General features: G+C 43.5%; 1 protein-coding gene across 3 annotated transcripts; it reads left to right on the top strand.

Moving 5' to 3' along the window:
• Nucleotides 1-1,196: 1,196 nt before the first annotated feature.
• On the top strand, nt 1,197-25,373 carry LOC144720696 (protein FAM13A-like). 3 transcript variants are annotated; one of them, XM_078597660.1, is made up of 15 exons: nt 1,197-1,367; nt 3,109-3,175; nt 7,047-7,151; nt 8,341-8,581; nt 8,759-8,824; nt 11,298-11,511; nt 14,418-14,553; nt 15,083-15,164; nt 16,431-16,696; nt 17,115-17,198; nt 18,830-18,925; nt 21,545-21,628; nt 21,976-22,256; nt 22,798-22,899; nt 25,106-25,373. In XM_078597660.1, the coding sequence occupies exons 1-15, from the start codon at nt 1,309-1,311 to the stop codon at nt 25,227-25,229; spliced, it is 2,007 nt and encodes a 668-aa protein (XP_078453786.1). In that variant the 5' UTR covers nt 1,197-1,308; the 3' UTR covers nt 25,230-25,373. The 3 variants fall into 3 exon arrangements, with proteins under 3 accessions (XP_078453786.1, XP_078453787.1, XP_078453785.1); XM_078597661.1 differs by having other exon boundaries at nt 14,415-14,553; nt 18,830-18,883; XM_078597659.1 differs by having other exon boundaries at nt 14,415-14,553.
• Nucleotides 25,374-25,702: the final 329 nt, after the last annotated feature.

Raw genomic sequence — 25,702 nt, 5'->3', positions numbered from 1 at the left:
TGTAGGAGAAAACATTTATTAGAAAGTCTATTTAATTAAGTAGAACGTGTTGTCTATATTTATTTAAAGTTGCGCATTTTGATGTGACGTCATATTTCTCAAACCCCCCCCCCCCTCGTCGCACAAATGTCTGACCCCCCCCCCCCCCCCCAGGTGCGTGACATCAAATACATCATCGTCAATATTAATGCTGTAGTATTTGTCCTACGAATTATTATTCATGCTTAGGGTTGCCATCTGTCCGGGTGTGAACTGGACAATTCAGGAACTGTCACCCTGTGTTCGGGTGACAGGAATTGATTTTTACAATCATCTAATACCAGGCTTGTGTTGAATTTTATGACAGTTTAATGTACTGTTTTGATCGACCTAGGCTGATGGGTCTGTGTTTGATGTTTGGAAAAGGTGGCAACCCTATTCATGTGCTTGTGTATTCTTGCGGTCATGCACTGGCTTTCCACTCTTGCGGCCCATGGACCACCACTACGTTGCGCTGCCACACATACTCCTTTTTGCGATCGTGTATAATGCTAAATATTAAATAGCGATTTTTTAAAATATATATATAAAGACTACATGCGCTAGAAATTCGAATTTCCACATCAAATTGGAGGTAAACATCTTCAATATGATGTACACATTTGTAGATAATGTGTCAGCGAAGGAAATCTGAATGCAGAGATAAACTGTGTATCTTAAACCTGACTGAATATTGAATATTTTTTTCCTTGGGGGAATATAAAAACAGTTGCCCTTGTGTACATATCCAACTGAATATAGTATAAAAGTACTTTGTTTTCACTTTGTATGACAATACAACTCGTCCAGTATAATGCATGTATGTATGTATAATCTTAACGATATTCAGCATTGAGCTATCGACCTTTCCTCATAAGGTTATGAAATCCGATCAGATTCCCAACTTCGCAAACCCCATTAGGCAAACGTACGGCGTCCATTCCTAGAAAATCATCTCAAAATGTCAAAACTTCGATCATGCCGGAGAGACGTTGAAGCCACACGCATGTTTCACTCTACCTGGCGTGCTCAGCCAGCGAAAACATTGTCACGGGATAATGTGACAGTTGTCGTGCCCAGCCAAAGGGGCTGCCCGCTGGTGCAGAGGTGTGCTGTGATTGGCTCCCTGGGAGAAGCCAGCAGTGTAATATAAGCGTGGGTGTTGTCCGTCCCTCGTCTCACTCTGCCCCAGATTCTGGGCGCTCCGAGTCGCACCGAGGCAGCTACACTCTGGCCTGGCTGAGAGCTCTTTGCTTTTAGCGCCTCCCGTCCGTCCGAAGAGCAGCAAGGATGCTTCTACTCGGTGACTACCCATCATCAGGCTCAGTCTGTCATAAACGCAAACACACGTGAGTCACAACGTTTTTTTTTAAATAAGTTGTTATACGACGCGTCTAAACAAAGATTTTTGGTTGGTTCAGTTGTTTAGCAACTGTGGTATTAGGAATGCCACGTGTTGGGGATTATATGTAGCATGAGAGAATTGTGCAATGTTGCATGGGCCATGAAGGCTCGGATTTTTGTCACGAAAGATTTTGTGGAGAAGCTTAGTGTTCACAGCTGCTGGCTCCAGTTTTAAATAGATGCCACTTACAAGTGAACAGAGACATTCTTTGTAGCTTAGTTTTGATTGTTATCACATGTAAAACACAAGTTAACATCGTTTTTTTTACTTTTAGCAACTTTCTTGGACTGTTACTATGACGCTGTTATGTGTAAAACAAATAGGTAAATGATCCCGTTAGCATTAACATGAGAAATGATACAGAAAGCATGCAAATGTAATTTGTGTACTTAATGGACTTGACACACTGGATCTTCCTTGTATCCTCACTTGTGCTGCCCTATGGAACACGCTTTCCATCCTATCATCTTTTATAGTGTACCTGTCTGTGTGTCTCCAGTATGTCACGGTGGTGTTGTCTTTGTGCATGCTTTCGCACATTCTCTCATGTACCGTTGCATTTATAGATGTAATTATGATTCACGAGTGAATTCAGAGCGGTAATTCGAGGCGCAAAACAATAATTATGGATGCTGTGAGCTTACTTGCATGCACGATTTTCGCAGGGAGAGAAACAATACTCTAAGAATATATTTTTTAAATACTTAAGTAATGGGTTTTCGGCCAATTGAAAATACTTTTTAAATGTCATAACTCTAATAAATCTAAACGTAACTTTTTTAAAGTGTTACATAAATTCACATTCCGAATGGTATTATGGTGGTAACTGTGATTGTATGATATACTACTTCGCAAAGAGTTGGAATATAAAACAAATTCAGAGGTGTTTCATAACCCAAATAAATGGATCACCGATGTTTTGTTCCATCAGCAGTAGGGCCTTTAAAACCGATATTTTCCAGCACCATTTGTTTAAGCGGGAACACTTTCGACTTTCAGGGCTTCCGCATGAGTGTTGTTTAGTGACCTTGTGGATGAACAATGCACTGTAAAGATGCAGACTTGTGTAGAATAAAGCAGGGGTGATTATTCAGTGTTAAGGGGTAATGGAAAAAGCTCTCTAGAGGCCCATGTAGTGGTAACTCCAAACACTGCCTTTGCTCCCCCCCATGTCAGGTCCTTCTGATCCCAATGACTCCGCTCACCCTCTGTCTGTGCCAGGTGTAACAGATGAATTCCCCCCCCCCCTCCATGCACTCACCCTCTATATTCCCATTCATGCCTCTGTGATGGTGCCAGCTGGACTGTAAATAAAATCATGTTATACGGATTATCCAAAGAAAACAAATTGTCTTACTTTAAGATAATGCTTACAATAATTATAATAAATTTCCTCCACCATGTAAACATTCTTGTGAATCTATTCAAGTTAACGGTAGCACATTGTTGCATTTGGTTTTCTTAAACGTAAGTCTCTGTGCCCCCTTATTTTTTTCCATATTTACTATTATTCTCAAGACGCAATGGAAAATGCATCATTACGTGATGAATGCTGGTGGTCATGGTTAAAAAGAGAACTTTGTTGTAGGAAAATGGGGGGTGGGGGGGGCAGCTGGAGTTCAAGTATCATTGCCCCGTTTAAACTTGGGAGATCCCTCTCTGATGTTTTCTGTTCTCCTCCACAGGCGAAAGAATGTCCATTCGTGTAACGTGAAAGAGGAGGAATTTCAAATGGTGGACGTCTCTATTTCGGTAATTGCAAACGTCAATAATTGGCACAGATTGTCCCACATTTTCAACCAGCAGACATCGAACAACTAACTTCGCGTCGGAATGAAAACATGATGCTGCGCTTTTGTAACTTTAATTTGTAACACTTGGCATGGTGGAATGGAAAGTCAGTGTTGAATTTGTCCTGATGCCATCTGCAAGTGAACATGTTGATTCACATGGTCCTGATGTTGGAAAATGGTGTGCAGATTTGCAAGATATGTATTTTAATATAATAATTGAACCTTAAACAAATTAAGTAATTCGAATTTCATCCCTTTTGTAAAACCACTGCCACATGAATAAATGTCATGCCTTGTCGGTCATGGATGTTTATGACCGTACTTCACCTACCACTCTGCAGGTTGATAATGGAGCTGGGGCCCAGGATGGGTCAGATATGACTCACCAATGATTAGCCACGGCCCAGAATTGAATTTTGGTCACATGAGTCTGATAACCACTCCACTCTGCCGATTCACCAGTATGCAAATGATAAAATTGTAAAAGTTGTGATTGCACATTTTTAAAATATTTTGTTCAGAGTAATGAAATGAGATTATCTAGGCTTCGACTGATTTAACAGACTTATCTGGATTCTACAGAATGCCATGATTAGACGCACATTGCTTTCATTAATTCTCATTATCAATGCATTTAGTTTATTTCAACACCATACAATTCGTATTTACATAGGTTCTAAATGCCACTGGTCTTGGTGAAGCTCTATTTGGCTGTGTTAGTTGTGGTGGAGTTGCTTCGAGCTTTTCCCTATCTGCCAAACACAGCGCTGGGTTTTCTGCCAAACAGGTCGTCCATTCAGCCTCGCAGCCAGACCAGTGAATGTGTGACGATAAAGCAAGTATATTTTCAGTAATCTGAAATTACATTTTAGCCACTGTATTATGAAATGGGGATGTTTTTTTGTACACACAGTTCAGGGATGTGTCCAAACACGGAGCAGTTTTTTTGGTTTATTTCGGTCGCCGTTGGCAGCAAATAGATAATTTTTCTGGGTGCCTGCAAAATAAATTAACACATTTTGTCCCATCGTGTTGTAATTGTGATTGATTTGTTTCCATTTAAGCCCTTAAATGGGGCTCAGGTACAGAATAGGCGTGTCTGCAATGTGGAACATCCTTTTCCAATGAGATCACACGCATTAAAAAAAAGCAACAGAAAGGCAATAAAACAGTTACATAATTCACATACTTATTGAGCATAAACATGGATTGCACATATTTCTCATGCCACAGTGGGAGTTGCCATATAAATGTGAAGCCACTTTTCCCTGTCGGTGGTGCTGTTAAGAGGTCCATCCGTGTTGAGGTTTATCTTATTAGGTGGTGCAAACACAGTTTAATTTAAACGGGCACACATTCTTTGGTTTTCATAACAAGCCACTTGCTCTGCAGTCACCATTTTTACTGTTGAGGAAATATTGCAAGTCTGGAAGGGGTCAATTGAACCATGTGATCCGTGAATGTTGTATGTACAAGTTCTGTTGACTGTAAACAGAAGGCAGTCATAATTGTGGTGACTGAATGTGAGAACATCCATGTGGTCATGGCTTCAGTAGTGCATTATAAGTGGGGGATGGACTCATAAGAGTCGAGGCACTACCCCTTTTCCATATATTACATATATTATTTACCCTATATATTGTTGTTAATCACAGCGTAAACATGTAAAAATATAATTAAATAATTAACCGCAAGATGCTGCGGAGTGTTGGCATTTATGACTTTATATTTTGCCATTTGGTGTATGAGGAGCGCAGACACATGAGCACAGGAGAGGGAAAGCGATGTGAGGATGATGCACATTTAATTCGAGAAAGAACATGACAGCTCTATAGTGTGTTTTAGAGTTGTAGGAAGTATGTTCGAGATATCAAAGAACTATAGCACAACTGCGAAAACCTACGCAGTAGAGTGTGTGGTGGTTAAACAAACGTCCTCTCTGTCCGTAGCAAGTAGCAATGCTTCGGGTGCATGCGTGGCCTTGAAGATAAGACAAAGGCACCAATTTACCTGCTGTTGTACACCCTCTGCCCGAGGGGTACATCCTGGGCTGTTTATCTTTAGCATTTCTAAGGCAGGAGTGATGAGCACAGGGAGAGATATCTGACCTCTTGAAAGGGTCCTTGCAAGCAGCCTGTTTAAAACCAGTCGCAGCTGGAGCGGGGCAGTGTGCATAAACAGACTGCCGAGAACTGGTTCGGACAGAGGGAAAAGCAAAGCAAATGTTGAATTAACATTGGGCTTACATTTTTTGGTTACCTTGGACATAGGATGCGTTGTTCATAATTCAAGTAAAATGTTTGTGTCGTTATGCTTATCATGTTTTATTAGAACGTCATCTGTGTTTGCACAGACATCAAACAAAAAGAAGTAACTTATTTTTGATGCGCTCATCTGTCAGTGAGGCACGTCTAATTAGATTGTCCATTTATATAAAAGTCTGCTACAATTGAACAACGTAGATGGCTCATTAAAATAAATTAAGCTTTAAAATTAGTTTTTTTTTTTTGAAAAAGAAAGTTTTGGATTGGCAAAGCTTAAAAAGGTATAACATGTTTACATTTTTTCTTTGTAAAAAAAACTGAATTTTGTCAAATCAGTTGGATTATTTTTTTATGTTACATTTTATTTGGTATTTGTTTTCGAATGTTATCCTGATTGTGCTTTCAGCATCATGTAATTCAGGGCAGTGCGATCCTTCATGTTAGACAACGGCCCACGGAAGTGGCTATTACAGAGCTACCTCTGAGATCTCTTCAAGTGACCTCTAGTCCACACAGTAGAGGGAAGTGCTTTCCCACCAACTGCAATATGCGAGTTTATTTTTTATAAAGCTGCAATCCTAGTTGCCTGCTCCCAGAGTTCTGGCTGTTATGTAACAGCACCCACGGGGCTGTGATGGAAACCATTGCGTGTTACACCTGTCGGAAGGCTTCTTCATGTCCCCCAGACAGGGTGCGAGTTTTGTGAATACAGCACGGGGCTTGGGCAATGCCCAGGGTGATGGCAAGATGGTATGAGTAGTTTATATTCAGTATAGAATGTATTCTCCCCGTACGTTCCTTTCTATAATTTCTCCCTTTAATTAAAAAGTCTCCATCATCCCCACTGTATCATTTAAATGTGTCTTGTTGAGTGTGGTGAGAAGGAAACGTATTTAAAAGATTATTATATATCCAGTTTGTATTTTATTCTAATTATTGTAGAATTCCTGTTGACAATAATTACTATACTTATATTTTTTAATTATTATTTTGTTGATTGTATTAAATAAGAATCCAACCGAACAATCCTTCGAGGGGTATACATGAGAAAACAAACGGGCAGCGAACCAGTCACGTTTTTTGGGTATGAGACTTATAAATGAAAGTTAGATCTGCCACCCCACCAACGTAGTTGCCACAAGTTTGATACCAAATGGTGTTCATTTTGGTTTGACATTTTGCACAAAATATTACAAGTAGTGCGTCTATTACAAATACAAAAACAACAAATCTAAAAATGTGTTTGTCGCGAAATTTTCTTCACAAGTTTAACGACGTAAAATTATTGAGACAGATGTGTATTCTAAAACGAGTACATATCATTACTCTGCCATGACAAACACTTGCATAGCCCAGAGCACATTGCACTATCAAATTACACACAGGGCACACTGCATGCAACACCCAGCGAGTGCTACTCCACTCACACCAACCTGCTTTTGCCTTGATGCTACTGGACCTGTTACTGTCAATCATATATTAAAATCATCTCCCCTCTCTTTCCTGGTCACTCCCTCCCCTCCATCCCTCCCCTCCCATCACTCCCTCCCTCCCTCAATTACTTAGCTGACAGAAAACCGGAAGCTGTTGCCTAGCAATAGGCACTGCCCACGAGCCTCTCGACCAACCCAGGGGCCGGAGCAGCGCAGAGCGGTGGTAGCACGTGCTGACGTAAGTCGTTGTGTGTGCATTCAGTGATGTCATTTCAGGCCACTGGAGACGCTCCAGTGATTCAGGGCCATCCGTGCAGAGGGCCATTTGGCAGTCCAGGGCTGATGCCAGGAGGCTCATAAATAATGGGTGACCCAAATTTATGTGTTTTATTCGTTTCTGTCTTGTAGAAGCTTAATTAAAAGAGATTTGCGGTGCTTTGAAAGGTCATCTGTGTTTTTTTCGGATGAGTCATTTGCCAGAGCCATCTGTGTATTACAAGTGCGCATATATATTTCAGATGCATTTCCCTTATCTCAAACAAGTGGGAGTCCACTGGGGTAGGGGTTATCTTTGACAAGCAATACCGGGAGACGTGTGCAAGTGTTGCCAAATCGATTTGTTAAATTAGAGAGTCATATTTCTCTCGTGACGTGATGGTGAGTCTCATCCAGATTGTTTCATTTATTGCAGCAATAAACGAATTGCTCTTTATGTGTACCCTGACTACAGCCGCGAAATGTAATTGCCCTTTGAGCACAATTGCCAGGATGCAACACACGCGGTAAAATATGTGCCAGGCAGCAGACGTGCCGTGCCACTGCAAGCGGAAGGGGGAAAAAACCTCAAGTCTCGTGTGGGTGGGGGGAGGCGGGGGGGGTGGTGGGGGGAGGCGGGGGGTGGTGGGGGGTGGTGGGGGGTGGTGGGGGGAGGTGGGGGGGTGGGTGGGGGGGGGATAGTGGTGGGGGGGAGTGGGGGGGGGGAGGTGGTGGGTGGTGGTGGGGGGAGGTGGGGGGGGCGGTGGGGGGGTGGAGGTGGGGGGTGGTGGGAAGTGGTGGGAGGTGGTGGGGGGAGGGAAACGAGGCTCTCTGACCGCCCTCCGTCGCCCCTCCCACACCGCACACGCGCCTGACGTCACTGCAGGGCTGTCCGTGGCTGGCGTCACGCAGCAGAAGCAGCACAGTCGTCGTATTTAAGGGCGCACACGAGCGTGCCGCACCTCGGGGGCTGTCACTGCGCCATCCCCTTCGCTGCTGCCGCCACCGCCGCCGCCGCCGCTGCTATGCACGACCATGGGGACCGTCCTCCCACGAGCCGTGCCCCCCGTGTGCACGCCTGGACCTCAGGCCGACGCAAGGGAGCCAGGGCACCGTCGCATAAGCAAGGGAGCCGCAGGAAACCAGCAATGATCTTCTGCATCTGCTTCCAGGCGTCGTCGGGTGCGACGGAAAGCCCCGAGGAGGAGGAGGAGAACGACGAGGCCGACGAGGAGGTGATGGCTCCTCCCACTCAGCTGGTCGCCGTGGATATGGAGCGGCTCGTCCCGCCCAGGCCGGACGTTGTCTGGGAGACGGAGGAGCACGATGGACCACCACCCATGGAGATGCTCCAGGAGGAGAGGCTGGTGGTGGTGGCTGGGAGCGATGCACGCCAACATGACCGGGACTCGGGTAGGGAAGCTCGTGTTCGTCCGTGCGTGCACTTTTTGCACTGTGTTATTATTTTGTTGCATTCTTATAACGGTGTTGAAAGAGCGCACGTTTGTTGGATTTATTGGTGGTGTATATTATTGCCTCTGTCTGGATACATTATTGATGTATTTATTTATTTGCTTGTTTATGTTTTAGACACTTGTCACCACTCGTTCCCGGTGCTTGACTTCACGACAATGTACCTCCACCAGGAGAGCGATGGTGAGCCACACTCACTCACTCGATTTGTGGGACCCCTCCTCTTCATATTAAATTACCACCTTGTTACGCTCTATCAATGTGTCTATGCGCTCTGCTCCATGCCATCCGACACAAATCTAAAGCTTTGTTTATGAGCAAAGAAATACTTGAATATCTTCGTCGGGACCATGGTAGTGACATCACTGCAACATCACTCTTGTCACGTGTGGTAATGCCAACGTAGCATGGCTGATTGTGATTTAGAGTTTATTTTTAATCATTAACGAATTTTGAAACCAGTGGTTGGGTTAACCCAGAGCACAAATGCTCAGTACATATCTAAAAAAAATAACAGTAAAAATATTTGTCTCACATTCAGAATTCATTATCAACTTTAAACTCTCTGTTAGTCAGCGGTCATACCCTTCACAGTGTTTAAATAATAAAGCTATTAAAATAACTATGGTGATAAGAATCAGATAGCACTCATCATATGTATTTTACAATGAATTTTTTTTACAAAAAAGCAACATTCCTTTGGTGTCTAGATCGTGAACATAATTGCGTTATCCAATTAACACAATTCCAAAAATATTAAAGTAATCTGCATACGTGTGTGTTTTTGTATCAAGTAATAGATTGTTCATATAATATAGCATGTAATGCAGTATTTATATAGAACTTAACACGTACCCATGCATATAGTTCTACATATAATCAGAAGTAATGATAACATATGCATTAAAATAACTAATTAACGATCCTTTGTCAATCTACTGCTGGATGAAGGCAGGCCCATGCCGTATCGGTCATGGGGGACGTTTAGCCATACTTCACCCAAATACGGGTTGGTGAAGGGGGGTAAAGCACTAATATAACATCAGTATTGAGTGATATCTGAACAGGTCAAGACACCCCTATTGCCGACATGGCATGGGAAAGCTCTCATCCAGAAGAAATTATTAAAATCATTATTTTAATTTAAAAATGTATTACCTTTGTTTAAATAACATCCTCGAATGCGGATTTTCTTTTGTAATCTGTTGATTATTCTTAGAAAATGTGCTGCGTCAGCTGAAGAGCACTGGGTTAATGCATGCGTTGCAGGCATGATACGGAGACCTGTGTTGTGTGTATGTGTGATCTCGAACGACCATAATGGTGGGGAGCAGTAGTGTCGTGGTGAGCGAAATAACCTACGACCCAGAAACCTAATTTCAATTTCCACTTCTCACAGTCAACATTATGTTGACATATATCTGAACCAGTCTCCTTTAGGTGTGGGTGTGGTTCTCACACACACCCCCCCACCTCGTGTGCATTTTGGCATTAAAAGGTGCTCGTTAACAGCACTTACCCTAACAATCTGTTAAGGATATAGAGGGATCTTTTTCTGTTATGGGAGGGCCGTGTGTTGCACATGACGCTAAACGCTCTGGAAGCATCGAGCAAGCTATATCAAATACGTAGGAATCAATATGGCCCATGACTCACCTCCCACAGTGCAATAATCCACATAAAATGACACATTGTTTTGGCAGCCAAAGGCTATGCGACACAATTACTGCAATAATCCGATATAGCTTTAAACTTTATATTACAAACTGCCAGATTGCTTGAATCTGACTGCCTTGGGATTATGGTTTTCCTTTCATATTAGTGGGAATAGTTAATTAAAATCCATCTGCACACTGTGGCGAATAGGAGAGATGACGCTTGTGTTGAGCTGGATAAAAATTCCGTGAATGAATGCACAAAGAATTTGCATATTTTAAAAAAATTATAGCTTTTTGCAGACCATCCAGTTTAAGATATGAGTGGAATACAAATGTCACGTAATGAATATTCCAAGTACATACACATGTATATAGTAGAGATAACAAAATTATCCTTTGATCTTGTATGCATGGTTGCACATGCATGAATAGCATGTCTGCATGCATATGTGTCCCTGTGCGGAGTGGTGGTGCAGCGGTTAGCATGCTGCGCTACAAACCTGGTTATCCGAGTTCGATTCCCGCTCACGGCCAACACCAGTAACGATGATCTGAATCGGTTCTGGGCCTCTGCTAAGTCGACTCAGCCTCAAATAAGTACCTGATGCGGTGTGTAAAACACCGCCACTGGGGAGACGAATGCGGTCGGGCGTGGTGTTGGCCACCCACCCCCTCGTGTGCTGTGCCGGCTTTCATAGGTGCTCACTAACAGCACTTGCCCCTACAGTTTGTTAAGGCAACACGGGGGATCTTTGTCTTTGTCCCTGCTCGTGCATATTTGTGCGTTTGGCTTTGTGTGTATGTCAATGTTTGCCTGTACGAATTTGTGCGTGTTTGTATGTGTGTGTGTGTTGGTGGTGGTGTTGGTGGTGGTGTGCATGTGCGTTTGTGTGCATTCGGAGATGTGCTCGCAAGTGCGTGCACGCTCATTTCTATGTCGGTGCATATATTCACGTGTACGTGTGTGACGTACATGCTCGTGGTGCCCGTGTCCTCAGAACCGATCACGTGCCGCTCATGGAGAGGGGGGATGGAGGGTGACGGGGAAGCTCACGTGTCCTGGCTGCTGTCGAGCCTGATGCTCGGCGACAGAGACGCTTCCACGCCACCTTCCTCCCAGAGGGACCGCTCCTGCCACCCCTGGGAGGAGCAGCGCTTTATCTGTGACATCGAGGCACCCCCATCGCCCCCCAGCCTGCACAACTTTGTTAGGTCAGCATGGGCGCACGCACGCACACACACACAACGAGAAGGATCCCCCTTGTGAAGCCTCCATCGGCTGTTGGGGCAAGTGCTGTTCGTGGGGGTGGTGTTGCAACAGCTATGTTTGGCTACCTTTGTTTCCACAGTGCTCATAGTTACACACTGCACCAGGTTCTTATTTATTGCGACTTAGGGGAGGCCCATGACCAGTTCACACACAACTGCGCATGTACACATATAGATCCTTCTTAAATAGTCATATAGACATAACAAATGCTGTTCGTGAGCACCTATTCAAGCTGGAAATGGACACCAATGGGTGGTTTGGGCAGTTCCACCTCTTAACATTTTTCTCACCAGTGCTGATGTCCATACACTGTAACATGGTGTTCATTTAGGTCTGAGTCAACTTAGGGACGGCCCAATACACAGATAGCTAACTAATCTAACTCGGCCTGCTTGGAATGTAGTGTAATACATTAACTACACAACACATACTAAGTGGTGATTACGTTTCGACGTGGCTTGTGCTAAGCTAGGGGTGCTTTAAAGTCATGTACAGTATAGCGACAAAGGTCTGCAGGCAGGTGGTAAAGAATGTGTTATGTATTACAACAAAGACGAGGACTGTTTGTCTTTGTTTAAACAGACCATTGGGGCAAGTGTTCTGAGCGAACACCTGTTAAGGCCAGCACTGCACATGAAGGGGTGGATGGCTAGCATCATGCCCAGCCATCGTTGTCTCCCAAGGTACTCATTTAAGGTCGAAGTCGACCTAGGGGAGGACTAGAAGAACTTCAAATATTTGTCACTGATTTTGGTTGTGAGCAAGCATCTTACTCGGGTCGCACATTTCACAGCACATCATCATAACAACCACGATACTACCACTTCCCATTCCACAAAAAGACAAAGATCCCTCTATAGCCGTAACATACTGTTGTGGACAGTGCTGTTAGCTAGCACGTATAGAGGCCAACACAGCTCACGAGGGGGGTGGGTGGCCAGCACCATGCCTGCCCACCTTTGTCTCCCCAGTGGCAATGTTTACACATAACAACAGGTACTCATTTGAGGCCTTACTGTAATCACACATACATACACACGCACATTATTGCTAGCCAGTCATGTTATTTATTTAAACTTAATTTGGAGCTTTCGTGACTGCAGGAATTACTCTTTGGTTCTTTCGGTAAAGTCACGTATAAAGATAAAATAATAAATTAAATACTAGCATACAACGTTTCGATTGCAACACAAGCAATCATCATCAGGTATAAATGAAATAGAAACACAAATATAGTATACTTAGAAATGTAATGTAATACAACAGAGAGTCGGATAACATAACAGTCAACACCCTACCTGGTTGATTATGTTCTTCCTGAGAATGCTAAATTTGAGAGAGAGATAAAACACAGAACCAGAGACATATAGACAGACATATAAGCAGACAGATATCACAGAGATACATAGAGAGAGAACAAACATAGGTGCCTCTATTTCATTTATACCTGATGATGATTGCTTGTGTTGCAATCGAAACGTCGTATGCTAGTATTTCATTTATTATTTTATCTTTTTACGTGACTTTGCCGAAAGAACCAAAGAGTTATTTATTTAAACTTCATGAAAATGATTCGCAGTGAGTAAAATGAAATAGCAGTACATACGTGCACAAATGAGTATACCACGTGCCTCTGTCATCGTCGCAGCGCATGCCATACGCGGAACTTGCCTCCGCGTGCCTTCCATTAAAAGTGACCCAATTAATCAATGTGGGAATTAATTAACGAGCGATGTGCCGGTTGCCCTCGCAAGGGTTTTGAAGGTGAATTGCGAACGCTTAACCTTTGGGCTTCTCACACCTGGTTACCTAGGAGCGTGTAAATAGAGATAGATCATTTCTGAGTTACGACTTTAATTAGTCATGCATATGACTAGTATGCTTCGTTGCCAGTGTAATGGATACATACAGGATATGTTTATGCGTTTTTTTCTTCTAAATTGCTACGTCCAATTGTGTGACATTGTTACCAAAATGTGTGTATATTTGTCAATGTTTAGGTAGGAACCTGACATCTTTGCCGGGAAGGTTACAACTTCATGTAGAACTAAAAGAGTCTGACTTTGGCAGTCGGTGTAATAAACATAGGTTGTCAACATTCCACCAGAAGTCATTATCATTCATACTGCCTTTTCGTATGTATGAAATGTAAGAAGCCAGCGTTTTCTGAATGGCTTTTCGGAGGAAAGATTTGTTCTGCAAAAAGCTTTTGCTGGATACATTGTTAAAGGACAAGGCAGCCTTAATAATGCTAGTGGTGTGCCAGTGATTGGTGTACTTTCAAGCCACAGAGAGTGACAAAGGTTGCAGTTTTCCATCCTGTAACTCGGCAATTTAGTTCTGTCAGTGCATTTTTATTGTATAATTACCATTGCAGATTAAATTCTTTCACGTATATTTCTACATTGATAAGACATGTATTTACAGAGAATGGAATGAACGCAACATGCATAGTGGCATTGTGAAATATTCATATGAAGAATGGTGAGTTTATTATCTTCAATTGCCATAGCTCTTTGTCATTCCACTGTTGAATGAAGGCCTCCCCCCGCCCTGTTGGTTGTGGGGGTTGTTTGACCATACTTCACCATGATGGTTAGTGTGGGTTTGTGAAAAATAGGGATTGGTCAAGACTGGTTCAGATATCATTTGTCACTGTTAGCCGTGGCCAAGAATCAAATACAGGATGACAGGTTCACAGGATGACAGGTTCACAGCGCAGTGTGCTTACCACTGTGGCACTATTCCACCGGTGCCATCAATTACACCTACATACTCATTGCATTTGAGTGTATGAGGGTAAACGCTGAGATCGGGTTTTTAATAAGTATTCATTCTGAACCAGAAGACGAAGCTCCTCGCTGGGCTCGTGCCGGGAGGAGATGGATGAGGCAGCAATGGTTCGTCTCGCTCGCAAGATCCAGGCCCTCAAGAAGAAGATCCACCACTTTGAGGAGCGTTTTGAGGGGGAGCGGAGGTACATGGTGAGTGCTGCTCCTCCGGCTACCTCCAGCATAATCGCATGAATGGTGGACACGTGGGTCACCCATCTTCTGTGTGTGCTATAGCTTAGCAAGTCCGTCGGTATTTGATGGGACACATCGCTAGAATCAGTGATGGCTGTTGGATTAGTCGTTTATTGACTGTTAAGAAAATGTAGTTGCCTTGGGTGGGACATGTCACTAGTGATGGCTGGTGATGTTTACCTTTCAACAGGGACTTGTGCATAAACGGGCTCCCATCTGGTAATAAATAAATGTAATATATATGCGTTTGTGAAGTTCTTTACTATAAGCTGCTGAAGACTGCATCTTGGAAAATGTAATTCTTCAGCCCATGTGCATGGAATGTCTTGTTGCTGTGTTAAGGCAACTGGATGAGTAAGTTTGAGAAAATCAAGATACGTAATTGCTTGTAGATGTAGGATTTCTGTTGAAGTTAAACTCCAATGACATTCATACCACTCGCTGTGCTGTTGAGTAACACGTTTCTCCTCCTCCCTCCTCCTCCAAGCCTTCACATAGTGATAAGGCGGCCACCCCAGAAGTGCTTAAGTGGATGAACGACCTTGCAAAGTCTCGCCGGCAGATGAAGGGTGAGCATCGGACCCTCACGGTTAAACTTCTCCCTTTGGTCGTCACAATGACGGCTGACTATAAAACGGAAAAAAAACTCTTTCCACTCCTTCCTTTCTGTGGTCATGACGATTGCTTTCTGTAGCCAGCCCTGCATGTTTAATTTTAAACCTTTCTCCTTTACACCGTCAATCCACCTGTTGAATGGATGGCCTCTACTTCCTGCTTGCAAGGCCAATTATGGTAATCTGTTATCCTCCATATATGTTTACATGCCCAAGGAGGTCCGTACGCTTGTGCTTGCGAAACACCACTGCTCTGAAAAATGGTGCTGCAGTCACTTTGCATTTGGTAGTTCTAACGCTAACCCTATCTTCTTGTTCGCATGTATAGTTACGTCACGCCAATTTAGTACACCCATTATCACATTCCTAAGGCCCCATTACCAATACTAATTGGCGGCAGTGTTTTTCAAAACAGCAGTATGTTTCACTACTTCCACACATTAGGGTGCAACATTTCAATAAACAAATCAAAGTAAAAGCATGTCCTTGCTTTCATGAGAATTGCAATTTTCTAAGTGGCTCTGAGATTATGGTATAAATTCTATATTCCAATGCTGGGTTCCAGTCTGGATAGGCCAACCACTGTTGACTTCTTACAAGGTACTACTACTTATTTTATCAATCCGGGCTGCATGCTGATGGGTTGATCTGCATTTACCACAGACCCTCTACATTGCATATTGAGCATTCTGTCAAAGCACCACCCATCCGCATGAGTTCCCAATTCAATCCTGGATCAATTTTAAGATCACACCATCTTCAAAATGTTCCATAGACTAATCCCTGCTTACCTCTCCACACTAATCTCTCTGTATACCCCACTACTCACTCTCCTCTCCAGCAACCAAAGACTTCTGTTGAAGTTGCCAGTCACCCTTCTGGTCATTGGGAGGTCGCTCATTCTCCTCTTCTGCCCTACAGTCTAGAACTCCCTTCTCCAAACCATCAGTGCTGTTTGCTCCCTGCCCCTGTTAAAGTCCATGCCTACAGGTGCAAGGCCTTTATTTTTATCTCTGGCTATAACTGACTGCATCTTACTTTATATACAATAAATAAATATGCCTACTGTTTCTTTGGATGTGATGGCATTGAGATGCTATTTTAATCCACATTGTATTGCAACTGTAATAGACCCAGATGGATGAGTCACGGGCGCTGCTAGAGCCCGAGCTGGTGCTGAGCGGCACTATTTTTTGTGTCGCGCGTGCGCACGTCAAGCAGAGCTGAAGCTGCAGCAGTCCGTGGAGGAGAACGTCGATGCGAACACGCGGCGGAGAAGCAACACGCTACCCAAGAGCTTTGGCTCACGGGGACACGTGGACTCGGGCTGCCGGACCTGCCATGGGAAGGTGGAGTCTGCTGAGGAGGCCGGGGAGGAGCTTAGCAGGAAGGCTGCTGAAAATGAGGTCATGGCCATGACGCTGCAGAGCATCATGGAGAGAATCTGCGAGAAGCGCAATGAAGAGCAGAGGCCTGAGGACGTGACGGTGAGCCCTGGCCCCATGTGGCTTTGGAAATGTCTTAATCATAACACATGATAGGCAATAGTATAGTGAGAGAAGCATACTATTGCATGACTTTGTTCATTGTCAGAGTAAATAATCCTGAAATCCTTTGAGTGCTGCTGTTGGTTTGGTGATCACTTTGAACATTGCCCCTTCACCAACTGACCTGAGTGGTGAAGTTTAATCAGCTAACCCCTACCACTGACATGGCATGGGGAGGACTCCCATCCAGCAGTGGATAGACAAAGGACATGAAATGATTCAGCCATAGTCATCCACTGCTGGATGAAGACCTCCACAAGCCACTTTTCCAGATTCCACGATTTAATAATCATCTTAGCAGCTGCAGATTAATTGATTACAAAATGAATCTTAACTTTAACCATTATGAATGTTGCAGGCCATGACCAGAGATCAAATTGCAGCTGAAAAAACCGCCCTGCAGAAAGGACTGCTGCAATTCGAGAATGTTCACGGAAGGCCGGTGAGTGTCACATGAAGATAAGAAATAATAACATCGATAATATAGCAACCTATATGCCGGGCTGTCGCACCGCTTTACATCACATCTCATCTCTAACATTTGGAAGGGGACCCCCAAGAGCAGCTGTCTCTGTGGGCAAAGGGTGACTCAGGACATGGCCTGCAAACAGGCATCAGTCTGCCAGTAGGGTGCAATGATTGTTGCAGTGTAATATCAAATTAGTAAGTTGTAGGTAATTTTTTTACTTGGCAAATTTGGACCCTGATGCCTTCTCTTGAGAATAATGCAAGGGGATCTTTAGCATCTACTATGAAGCAGAAGGCGAGTATTATGATGGTTAATAAACCCCACCGTATTAATCAGGGCTGCCTCTGGAATTGAACTGTGAACCTCTGCAATAAGTGTCGAATGCACTACTACCTGGTCATGTCACCACCGCTAAAAATATTTTTCATAATAATTATCAAAAAATGTATTCATAATCCATACATATGTTAACACACTTAAAATTGCAATAGTCTATGAGCAAAAATCAGAAACTGAACACATTCCTCAATGATTCATAATTTATTTTTGGGTAAGGTTACATCATGATCTGGCTAAATTTGTGTGTTAAAGATCATATTTACTATAATAAACCAGAAAAATTGCGAGATTTAAGTAATAATAACAATAAAAAAGAAATAAATAACAGATCTAATTGTTGAAACAATTTAACTACCCGTTTATTGGTGGATTCACCAATCAAATTGCTAGCTTTATAAATGAACATGAAATAAAAATTTGATTTGGCACTAAATAAAATACAGCATATGTTAACACCAGTTAGAGATAGATTGCTCTAATTGTCATTCGACAGTGTATATCACATTATGTTCACTTGTGGCAAGTGCCATATTCTAGATTTGAAGTTTTCATGACGGCAAGGATCCATACTCTTTGGTTTTTTCAGTAAAGTCACGTAGGTAAAAAATAATAAAAATGAAAACAACTAAATTAAATCACAAATTAAATAAATGAAATAAAAAATAATGAATAATAAAAAAATGAGAACAACTAAAATTTAGTTCTCATTTTTATTGATTTAATTTGTGATTTAATTTAGTTGTTTTCATTTTTATTATTTTTTGCCTACGTGACTTTACCGAAAAAATCAAAGAGTATAAGTGCTATGTTTGTCAGACAGTATGAAAGTTCAGTGTTCGCATGAACGAGCATCAGAGGTGCAATGAATACTCGCAGACTCCGGTAACTGCTGTGGCAGAACATGTATACCAGGGAGAGGGCTGCAATGTTTACTCTGACAATTTCGGAGTGGTATGTAAAACCAACTTTTATTGGCAAAGAATAATTGCGAATACATTTATAGAAAATTAAAATTAATTGAACCCGAGCTGAAAGTTATGAATGAGCGTGGCTTATAAACATTAAACATTTGTTAAAACATCACCTATTTTATTAATATATATATATATTTTTCCCTCTTAGGGCATTATTATCGATGAATGTATTAAGTTTTGTTATTTGTTCTAAAAATAAGATGGTCTTTCTTTCGGATATTACAAGAACAGATGTGTGCCATGTGACACGGCGCGTGTTGTACTGAATTCCCCATTGCTGTCTCCTCCCAGGTGAGCAAGCAGGAGAAGCAGCTGCTGAAGCCACTGTACGAGCGCTACCGCATGGTGAAGCAGCTCCTCACACGCTCGCGCAATTTCCCAATCATCGTGAGTGTGGCAGCAGTGACTCCTGTTGGGCGTAGAGGCAAAGCCAGAGAATGGAGACTTCTTATTTGTTCTTCTTCTTGAACAGAAGTCGCACCGGGGATACATTCCACGTGTGCACAACATGCTCGGTACAGCCGCAACCTCTTGAGTATTTCTACCGCAAATGGGGGCCGATTAAAGTTACCCGCGTTCAGCACTCTACAATAGTAGGGATAATGGCCGGGGGCAGTGGGTTAACTAGGGAAGGGGGAGAACGGGGAAGGGAAGGGGGGGGGATGGGCGTGGATTATAACCCAATGAAATTGAGAAAAATAACAAATGCGATGTCCAGATCAGCCTTTCTTCCTTTCCTTTTCCCCCCTGGGAGCAACGGCGATCAGATTGTTTCTCTGGTGGTTCAATGTCTGACGTCGAGTCCTCCACCCCAGCCTCCATTCCTACTGTGTTCAGCAAAAACGGGGCAAAAAGGGAAACTCTTAATGGGGAGGGGCAGCATCTCGGGGTCAGGATACCCACATACTCCCTACAGTTGGTATTTGTCCTATTACACTGGGCCCTGTCGAGGCAATGTGGAGTTTGCACCATTGGCTCTCGGCCTCCAAAGTAGTTTTGGATTTCCCCAGTCTAGTGCTGTTTTGAGTTTGGAGGTACAGTTAATTATCAGTCATTCAGTGTCATGGGAGAAGAGGTGGCCTGTATAAAACAAAAACAAAGATAATGCAAAATGTATTATATTTGGGTATGGAAACATATTTATTGTTTAACTTCGTAGAATGGGGTTGAAAACGTAGATTGTATAACCTGTTCTATTGCTTCTTAAGAGTAATCGGTTTGCTTGCATTCACGTGAGCATTTTTACTTCGCCTCGACGAGTGAGGAGTGACTTATAATGAAACTCGTGTCCACGTAACATATGTATAACTTTTTTCACAAGCTCCGTTAATCCACAACTAATTCACCCATGGGTAATCGACAGTTAACTATCCATACATTTTACTTGACTATAACTGGGAAAACAAAGGGCATTGCTGTTTTACCATCTCATATTGTGGCTCATTTGTATTATTGATGACAGCTTATTTTGAGACGCAGCTTCCATTCAGACACAACTCCAAAGTGTGTACACCATTGGCTTCTCATCAGCATAAACCTACATCTGTGCCAGATTCTCATCTGCGTGTCTCTTCTGGAAAGTGCGCCTCGAGATATTAATTGGAATGTTCCTTTGGTAATCGTCCCAGAGACGCATGGCGTTTTAAAATAACTCGGTGTGCAGCTCAGCTTGCATGTGACAATGTGTCATCCTGGCATGCAATAGCCGTGAATGGGAAACAACTGATATTTTTGTCAAAGTTTAAAACTTTTATTGTCGCTATAACAGTTTTGCAATTGGTGTCATATGTTGTAAATTGCATAATGCGTTAAATGCTTTTGGGTATTGCTTATGGCAGCGGTCCCCAACCTTTTTGGCACCAGGGACCGATTTCGTGAAAGACAATTTTTTTTCACGGACCCGGGGGGGAGGGATTTACTTATTTTGGCTAGGGGTTAGAGCTTGTGGGCTTACCAAAACTGTGACTGAGACAAGTGCGCAGTGCGGGAAAGAGGCGCGGACAGAAGTGGTGAATAATAAAACAATGGGGGCGGGCCACGCGCGGACTCACCGCTCACCTCCTGCTGCCGTGTGGCCTGGTTCCAAACAGGCCACGGACCGGTACCGGTCCGTGGCCCGGGGGTTGGGGACCCCTGGTTTATAGTATTTTGTGCACATGAAACTGTACTCAAAATTTCATGTGGACGGATGGACTGATTGATTATAACAATGGACTAATCTCCAAACACCACCACCCGAATTCTCATTTTTGCTCTCGTTCAATGCATTTCTGAATATTTATCCCATTTGAGGTTATTTATACTACACTCAGCAATCCGCACAGGCAGCTACAATGAACAGCAATTAAAACCAGTGAAAATAATTAAACAGAATAGCAACCCAATCAAAGTTTAGCACTCCTGTGTCCCAAAGTGTTGCAGCACCTTGAGTAATGTTAAAACAGTTTTTTTTACAAAACAAACTCATTACAATTACAGTACCATGTGAATTTGTGTATCATCTGTATGTGATCGCATCCCAAGATGTCGCACAAATATTTTCAAGCGTAAGTACAAAAGTACGGAGGTGATGTGGCCTAGTGGTAGCGCATTCGTAGCTTGTTGCAGAGGCTCACGGTTCACTCCGGTGGCCTCCCTGGTTATTACCGCGATTTGTATGAACCAAAAGTATGCACCGTCTGCTTCAGAGTGCACGTTAAAGATGCCGTAACACCATTAACAAGAGGAGGCCATTGTGTGACGACATCGTGGTCCAAATTTGCTAAATTTGAAACATTACCCATAAAGTAATCAATTGGGATACACTTAATAATCATCACCCGCTACTAAAAAATATATTTGGAGGACCCTATTAAAAAAGAGTCATGAGATTCAGTGAGGCTTTGTTGGATAAACAAACGTTATCAGTTCATAAATAAGAATTAGATGTGCACGCATTGTGGTGTGTAGGAGCCATCAATGGCAACTCAGTGCTGACATTTTTCTCCTTGTGCACTTTCATTGCAGGGCTCCCCCGCCAGCCTGCGTCGTCACATCCTACTCAGACCAATCATCGAAGGACAGACCACACAGTTCTCTGACGACATTAAGGTACTCACCTTTTCCCGCCTAACGCATCCAGCTTCAAGTAACGACCAAGGTTAACGGTGTGAAGCTGCAGCTGTTGACCACAGTGGAATGAAGGTCACATTATTCGACCTACGTACGCGACTCGCTGATGTAAAACAAGCCAATTATACATTTGTTATTGCGTGGGAGAACATGTGAGAGCCACCCAGGGTACATGTCACGCGAGTTGCTTTGGCACGAGCATGCGGTCGGGCTTAGGGTTGAATGGCTGGCTCCCGCCAAGTGTCGGTCAAGAGCGGTGACTTTCATTTGAGCGTGTGTTACAGCTGCCTTCCTGTTTACCTGTCTTCCAATCATCCCGCTTGCAGGAGGACATGGAGGATGCTGGCAACGTGCAGCGGGGATGTCCCGATGGATGGACGGCTTCGGACAAGGAACGAAAAAATGAGGGAGGGTCCATGGAAGACCAAGGAGAGTACGTGGGAGAGGAGGTGGAGGAGGAGCTTCCCGAAAGAGATGGGGATTGTCGGGGTCAACTCTTCTTCCTGAGCCACTCGGAGGACGAGAGCGATGCGGAGGGGTACGCGCCACTCATGGAGGAGGCATCCGGCATGAGCAGTACCATCTCCAACGTCCACTCGCTCTCGCTGTGAGTGTCGCATGCCGGTGTAACCCTAAAGGTTGTGCTGATTTTGATCATCATGATCATAGACAGTGCCATCTCCAACGTCCACTCGCTCTCGCTGTGAGTGTCGCATGCCGGTGTAACCCTAAAGGTTGTGCTGATTTTGATCATCATGATCATAGACAGTGCCATCTCCAACGTCCACTCGCTCTCGCTGTGAGTGTCGCATGCCGGTGTAAGCCTAAATGTTGTGCTGATTTTGATCATCGTGATCATAGACAACCCGTGTTCAAGATGAAAAACTCGCAACCATTCGGTTTTGATTTGGACACTTTGACTACAGCAATAGTATGGGTTGAAGGCAGGTGGCATTGTCTTGTGAGCATAGAGGCATCTGCTGCCAACAACGTAACTGCGTGAGAATATGACGAATACATATTACTTTAGGTGTTCGTTTTTATATCAGCTGAGTGAGACAACAATGAGGGAGATATATAAGTTGGTACCATTGTTCAAAAGGTCAGTTGACTCGTATTAACGATGCAACTTTTTGTTTGTCTCTTAGCTCCGAGCTCCTAGAGCAGCTGAGGGAGACGAAGGCAGAAAAGCGCCATCTTCGGAAGACCCTGCGTGACTTTGAGGACCACTTCTACAGACAAAATGGAAGGCAAGTCATGTGGTTTCAGAAAACTCAACTCAAAAATGGCATTCTGAGTTAAGCGTGTGTGAGGCCTGGCCTCAGGATTTTGTAGACATAGATTGATTCATCTCATCCCCTCCCCCCCCCCAAAATCCATGAACAGTCACGATTAATTTTCTTGGTTCTTTCGGTAAAGTCACGTAGAATGGAAATAACAAAATAAAACATAATAAAATAATTCTCACGACGTTTCGGCCACAACGCAAATAGCAACGCAAGTAGCCGTCCTCAGGTGAAGACCAGGTCTGTCGGGGAGACAGCGTCTGAGGATGGCTACTTGCGTTGTGGCCGAAACGTCGTGAGAATTATTTTATTATGTTTTATTTTGTTATTTTGTTATTTCCATTCTACGTGACTTTACCGAAAGAACCAAGAAGATGAATCCCTGCAGTCCCGAAAGCTTTAAATCGAAATTTAGTCATGATTAATTTACGATTCGATTACAGAATCGATTCTGTGTTGTGTAATTGGTACTGTCCCATTTATATTATCTGTTTGGTTCTGTCTTGTTCTCACTCATTCTTTACATTAGCCTAACGCTATTATGTGCATATATTTTGCAACAACTTGTAAATATTATACTTTTTTTACTGAGAATTTTACATGTATGGTGATCAGCAGAGAACCTATTTTATTCAATGAATTGATTTATTATTGCATGCCTAATAATGAAATAATGAAAACATGTTTGTAACATTTCCTTATTCACTGGCATATTCTGTTGTGTGGGTGAATGATAACTTTAAGTTTAATTACAATCTCACATACCTGCTGATATTTCACAGGTTAAACGTTTCCAATTTACAACTTCCAATTAATTCCTGTAGAGAAACAAACCTAATAGCTTCTAGCAAATAAAATTAATAAACAATGTCTTTAATGTTATTTTTAAAGCCCTCAGGAGGAGATGGTTTTTCTGTTTAGTCACAGATTCACTATAAGCGACCCCTTCACCTACAATCTAATTGGTTTCTGTACGGCGGCCGCAAGTCTATGTCGTCGTAAGTCGAACCCTCATGTCCCATGGGGCGCAATGTTAAACATTGGGGTTCCGTTCCTGGAAACCCATGACATACAATAAAAATACCAAAATTGACCACGAAAATAAATGACAATAACCCGAACAAACGTTTATTGCTACTTAACATAACTATTACAAACATTTATTAAGTAAAAATAAACATTTGAAAATGCATATGTACTTTTCTGCGCGTGTATCACATTTCCTCTTTTCATACGTAGCGAAAGGCGGGAAGAAACTTGTCGCCAATCGACTCGGCGTCGGTAGCAGTCATTAGGCGGTCGTAGATACGAGTTCTGGTCGTTACTGTGGGGGTCTTACTATAAGGTCGAAAACAGGCACCACCACACCCTTCTCCAAGCATTTAACATTTCAGTTAGAAAGACCATTCCGAGCTCCATGAAGAATCATGGGGCTCCCTCATTCACCCTCTGGAATAACTCCCTATTCGCCATAACTGCTTTAGAACACCCGAGTCTGAAACTGAATGCCTCGTGAATGCCACTCCAGAGACCCCGAGTTTACTTGATTGAACTTGAAATGAGACCGACTCCCTCCCCCCATCTTTTCCCCTTCCTTCCTCAAAGAAAATGGATCTGACGCACGTACCACATAACGCTATGGTCCTACAAGTCCGCGTTGGTTGTCTATCTGAGCCACCAATCCCGCTATGCACCACTCAGCTGTCGTGGAAGTTGTACAACCCCCCCTCCCTGTGGTTGGATCAATAAAAATAATTTACAAAAAATTAAAGAACGGTCGTCAAAGCGGGGGGTAGCAAGTGGAGCCGTCGTAAGTCGGGGGTCACCTGCAATTGGCTTACAAAATCTAGGAGGAAGGCCTGCATGCTACATGCAAAGCTCATGTTGTCATGCTTATACTTTCCACTTGAGTCATTAAGATATAGAGGTGTAAGCTGCGCAGAATATACGTAGCTGTGAAGCTTAACACAGTTTTCTGCACAGGATTGTTCACAGGATATGGTCAATGCAAGAAACGTAACCAGGCCTATGCTGTAGGCACAGTTGTGGAATTATGAATGCAAAGCCTTTGGATGAGCTGAGCAGGAATGTTGCCGATATCGGGGTACAGGTTAGCAGCAGTGTAGGGGCCCATCATTACAATCTCCGTGTTATCTCGTTCGCTCTGCAGGAACATTCAGAAGGAGGACCGGCTGTCCATGGAGGACGAGTACAAGGAGTACAAGCAGGTGAAGGCCAAGCAGCGACTGCTGGAGGCACTGATCACCAAGCACGACGCCTGCAAGGGCGTATGATGCTGCACGCGTGCGTGCGTGCGTACTGCACGGCCTGGACCCCCGTTCCGCCCTCGCCCACGCATCTGTCGCGGGGGTACGGCGAGCAGCTCGTGAGGATCGCGAGCCCCGCTTCAACATCGAGAAAAATAAAATGAAATAAAATCACGAAGGAAAAACTCAGCAGCGGATCCCTGGGAGAGAGACACGATGTCACCCCCCCCTCCGCCCCCGTTACGTGGGTAGAAGGGTAGGTGGGTGCATGGCAGATACAATGGAGATACGTGCCCAAGAAAGCCAGATGCCCCCACCCCCCAGTTACTACTTAAGGCTTTGTATTGGGGTATCCACACAAGAGTTTGGAGATGTGAACTGCATGCAGGTTGTATTTCTAAAAACTACGTGGAGGAAAGAAGGTCTGAAAACAAATGAACGGTAGAGAAACATTAATTTCTACAAGCAAGAGGTGTTTTTTTTTCATTCGACATTGCGAC

This window comes from Lampetra planeri, chromosome 9, assembly GCF_965212315.1.
Source record: "Lampetra planeri chromosome 9, kcLamPlan1.2.h2, whole genome shotgun sequence".
In the NCBI taxonomy this organism is placed as follows: domain Eukaryota; kingdom Metazoa; phylum Chordata; class Hyperoartia; order Petromyzontiformes; family Petromyzontidae; genus Lampetra; species Lampetra planeri.
This window is presented reverse-complemented; position numbering and strand designations above follow the sequence as displayed.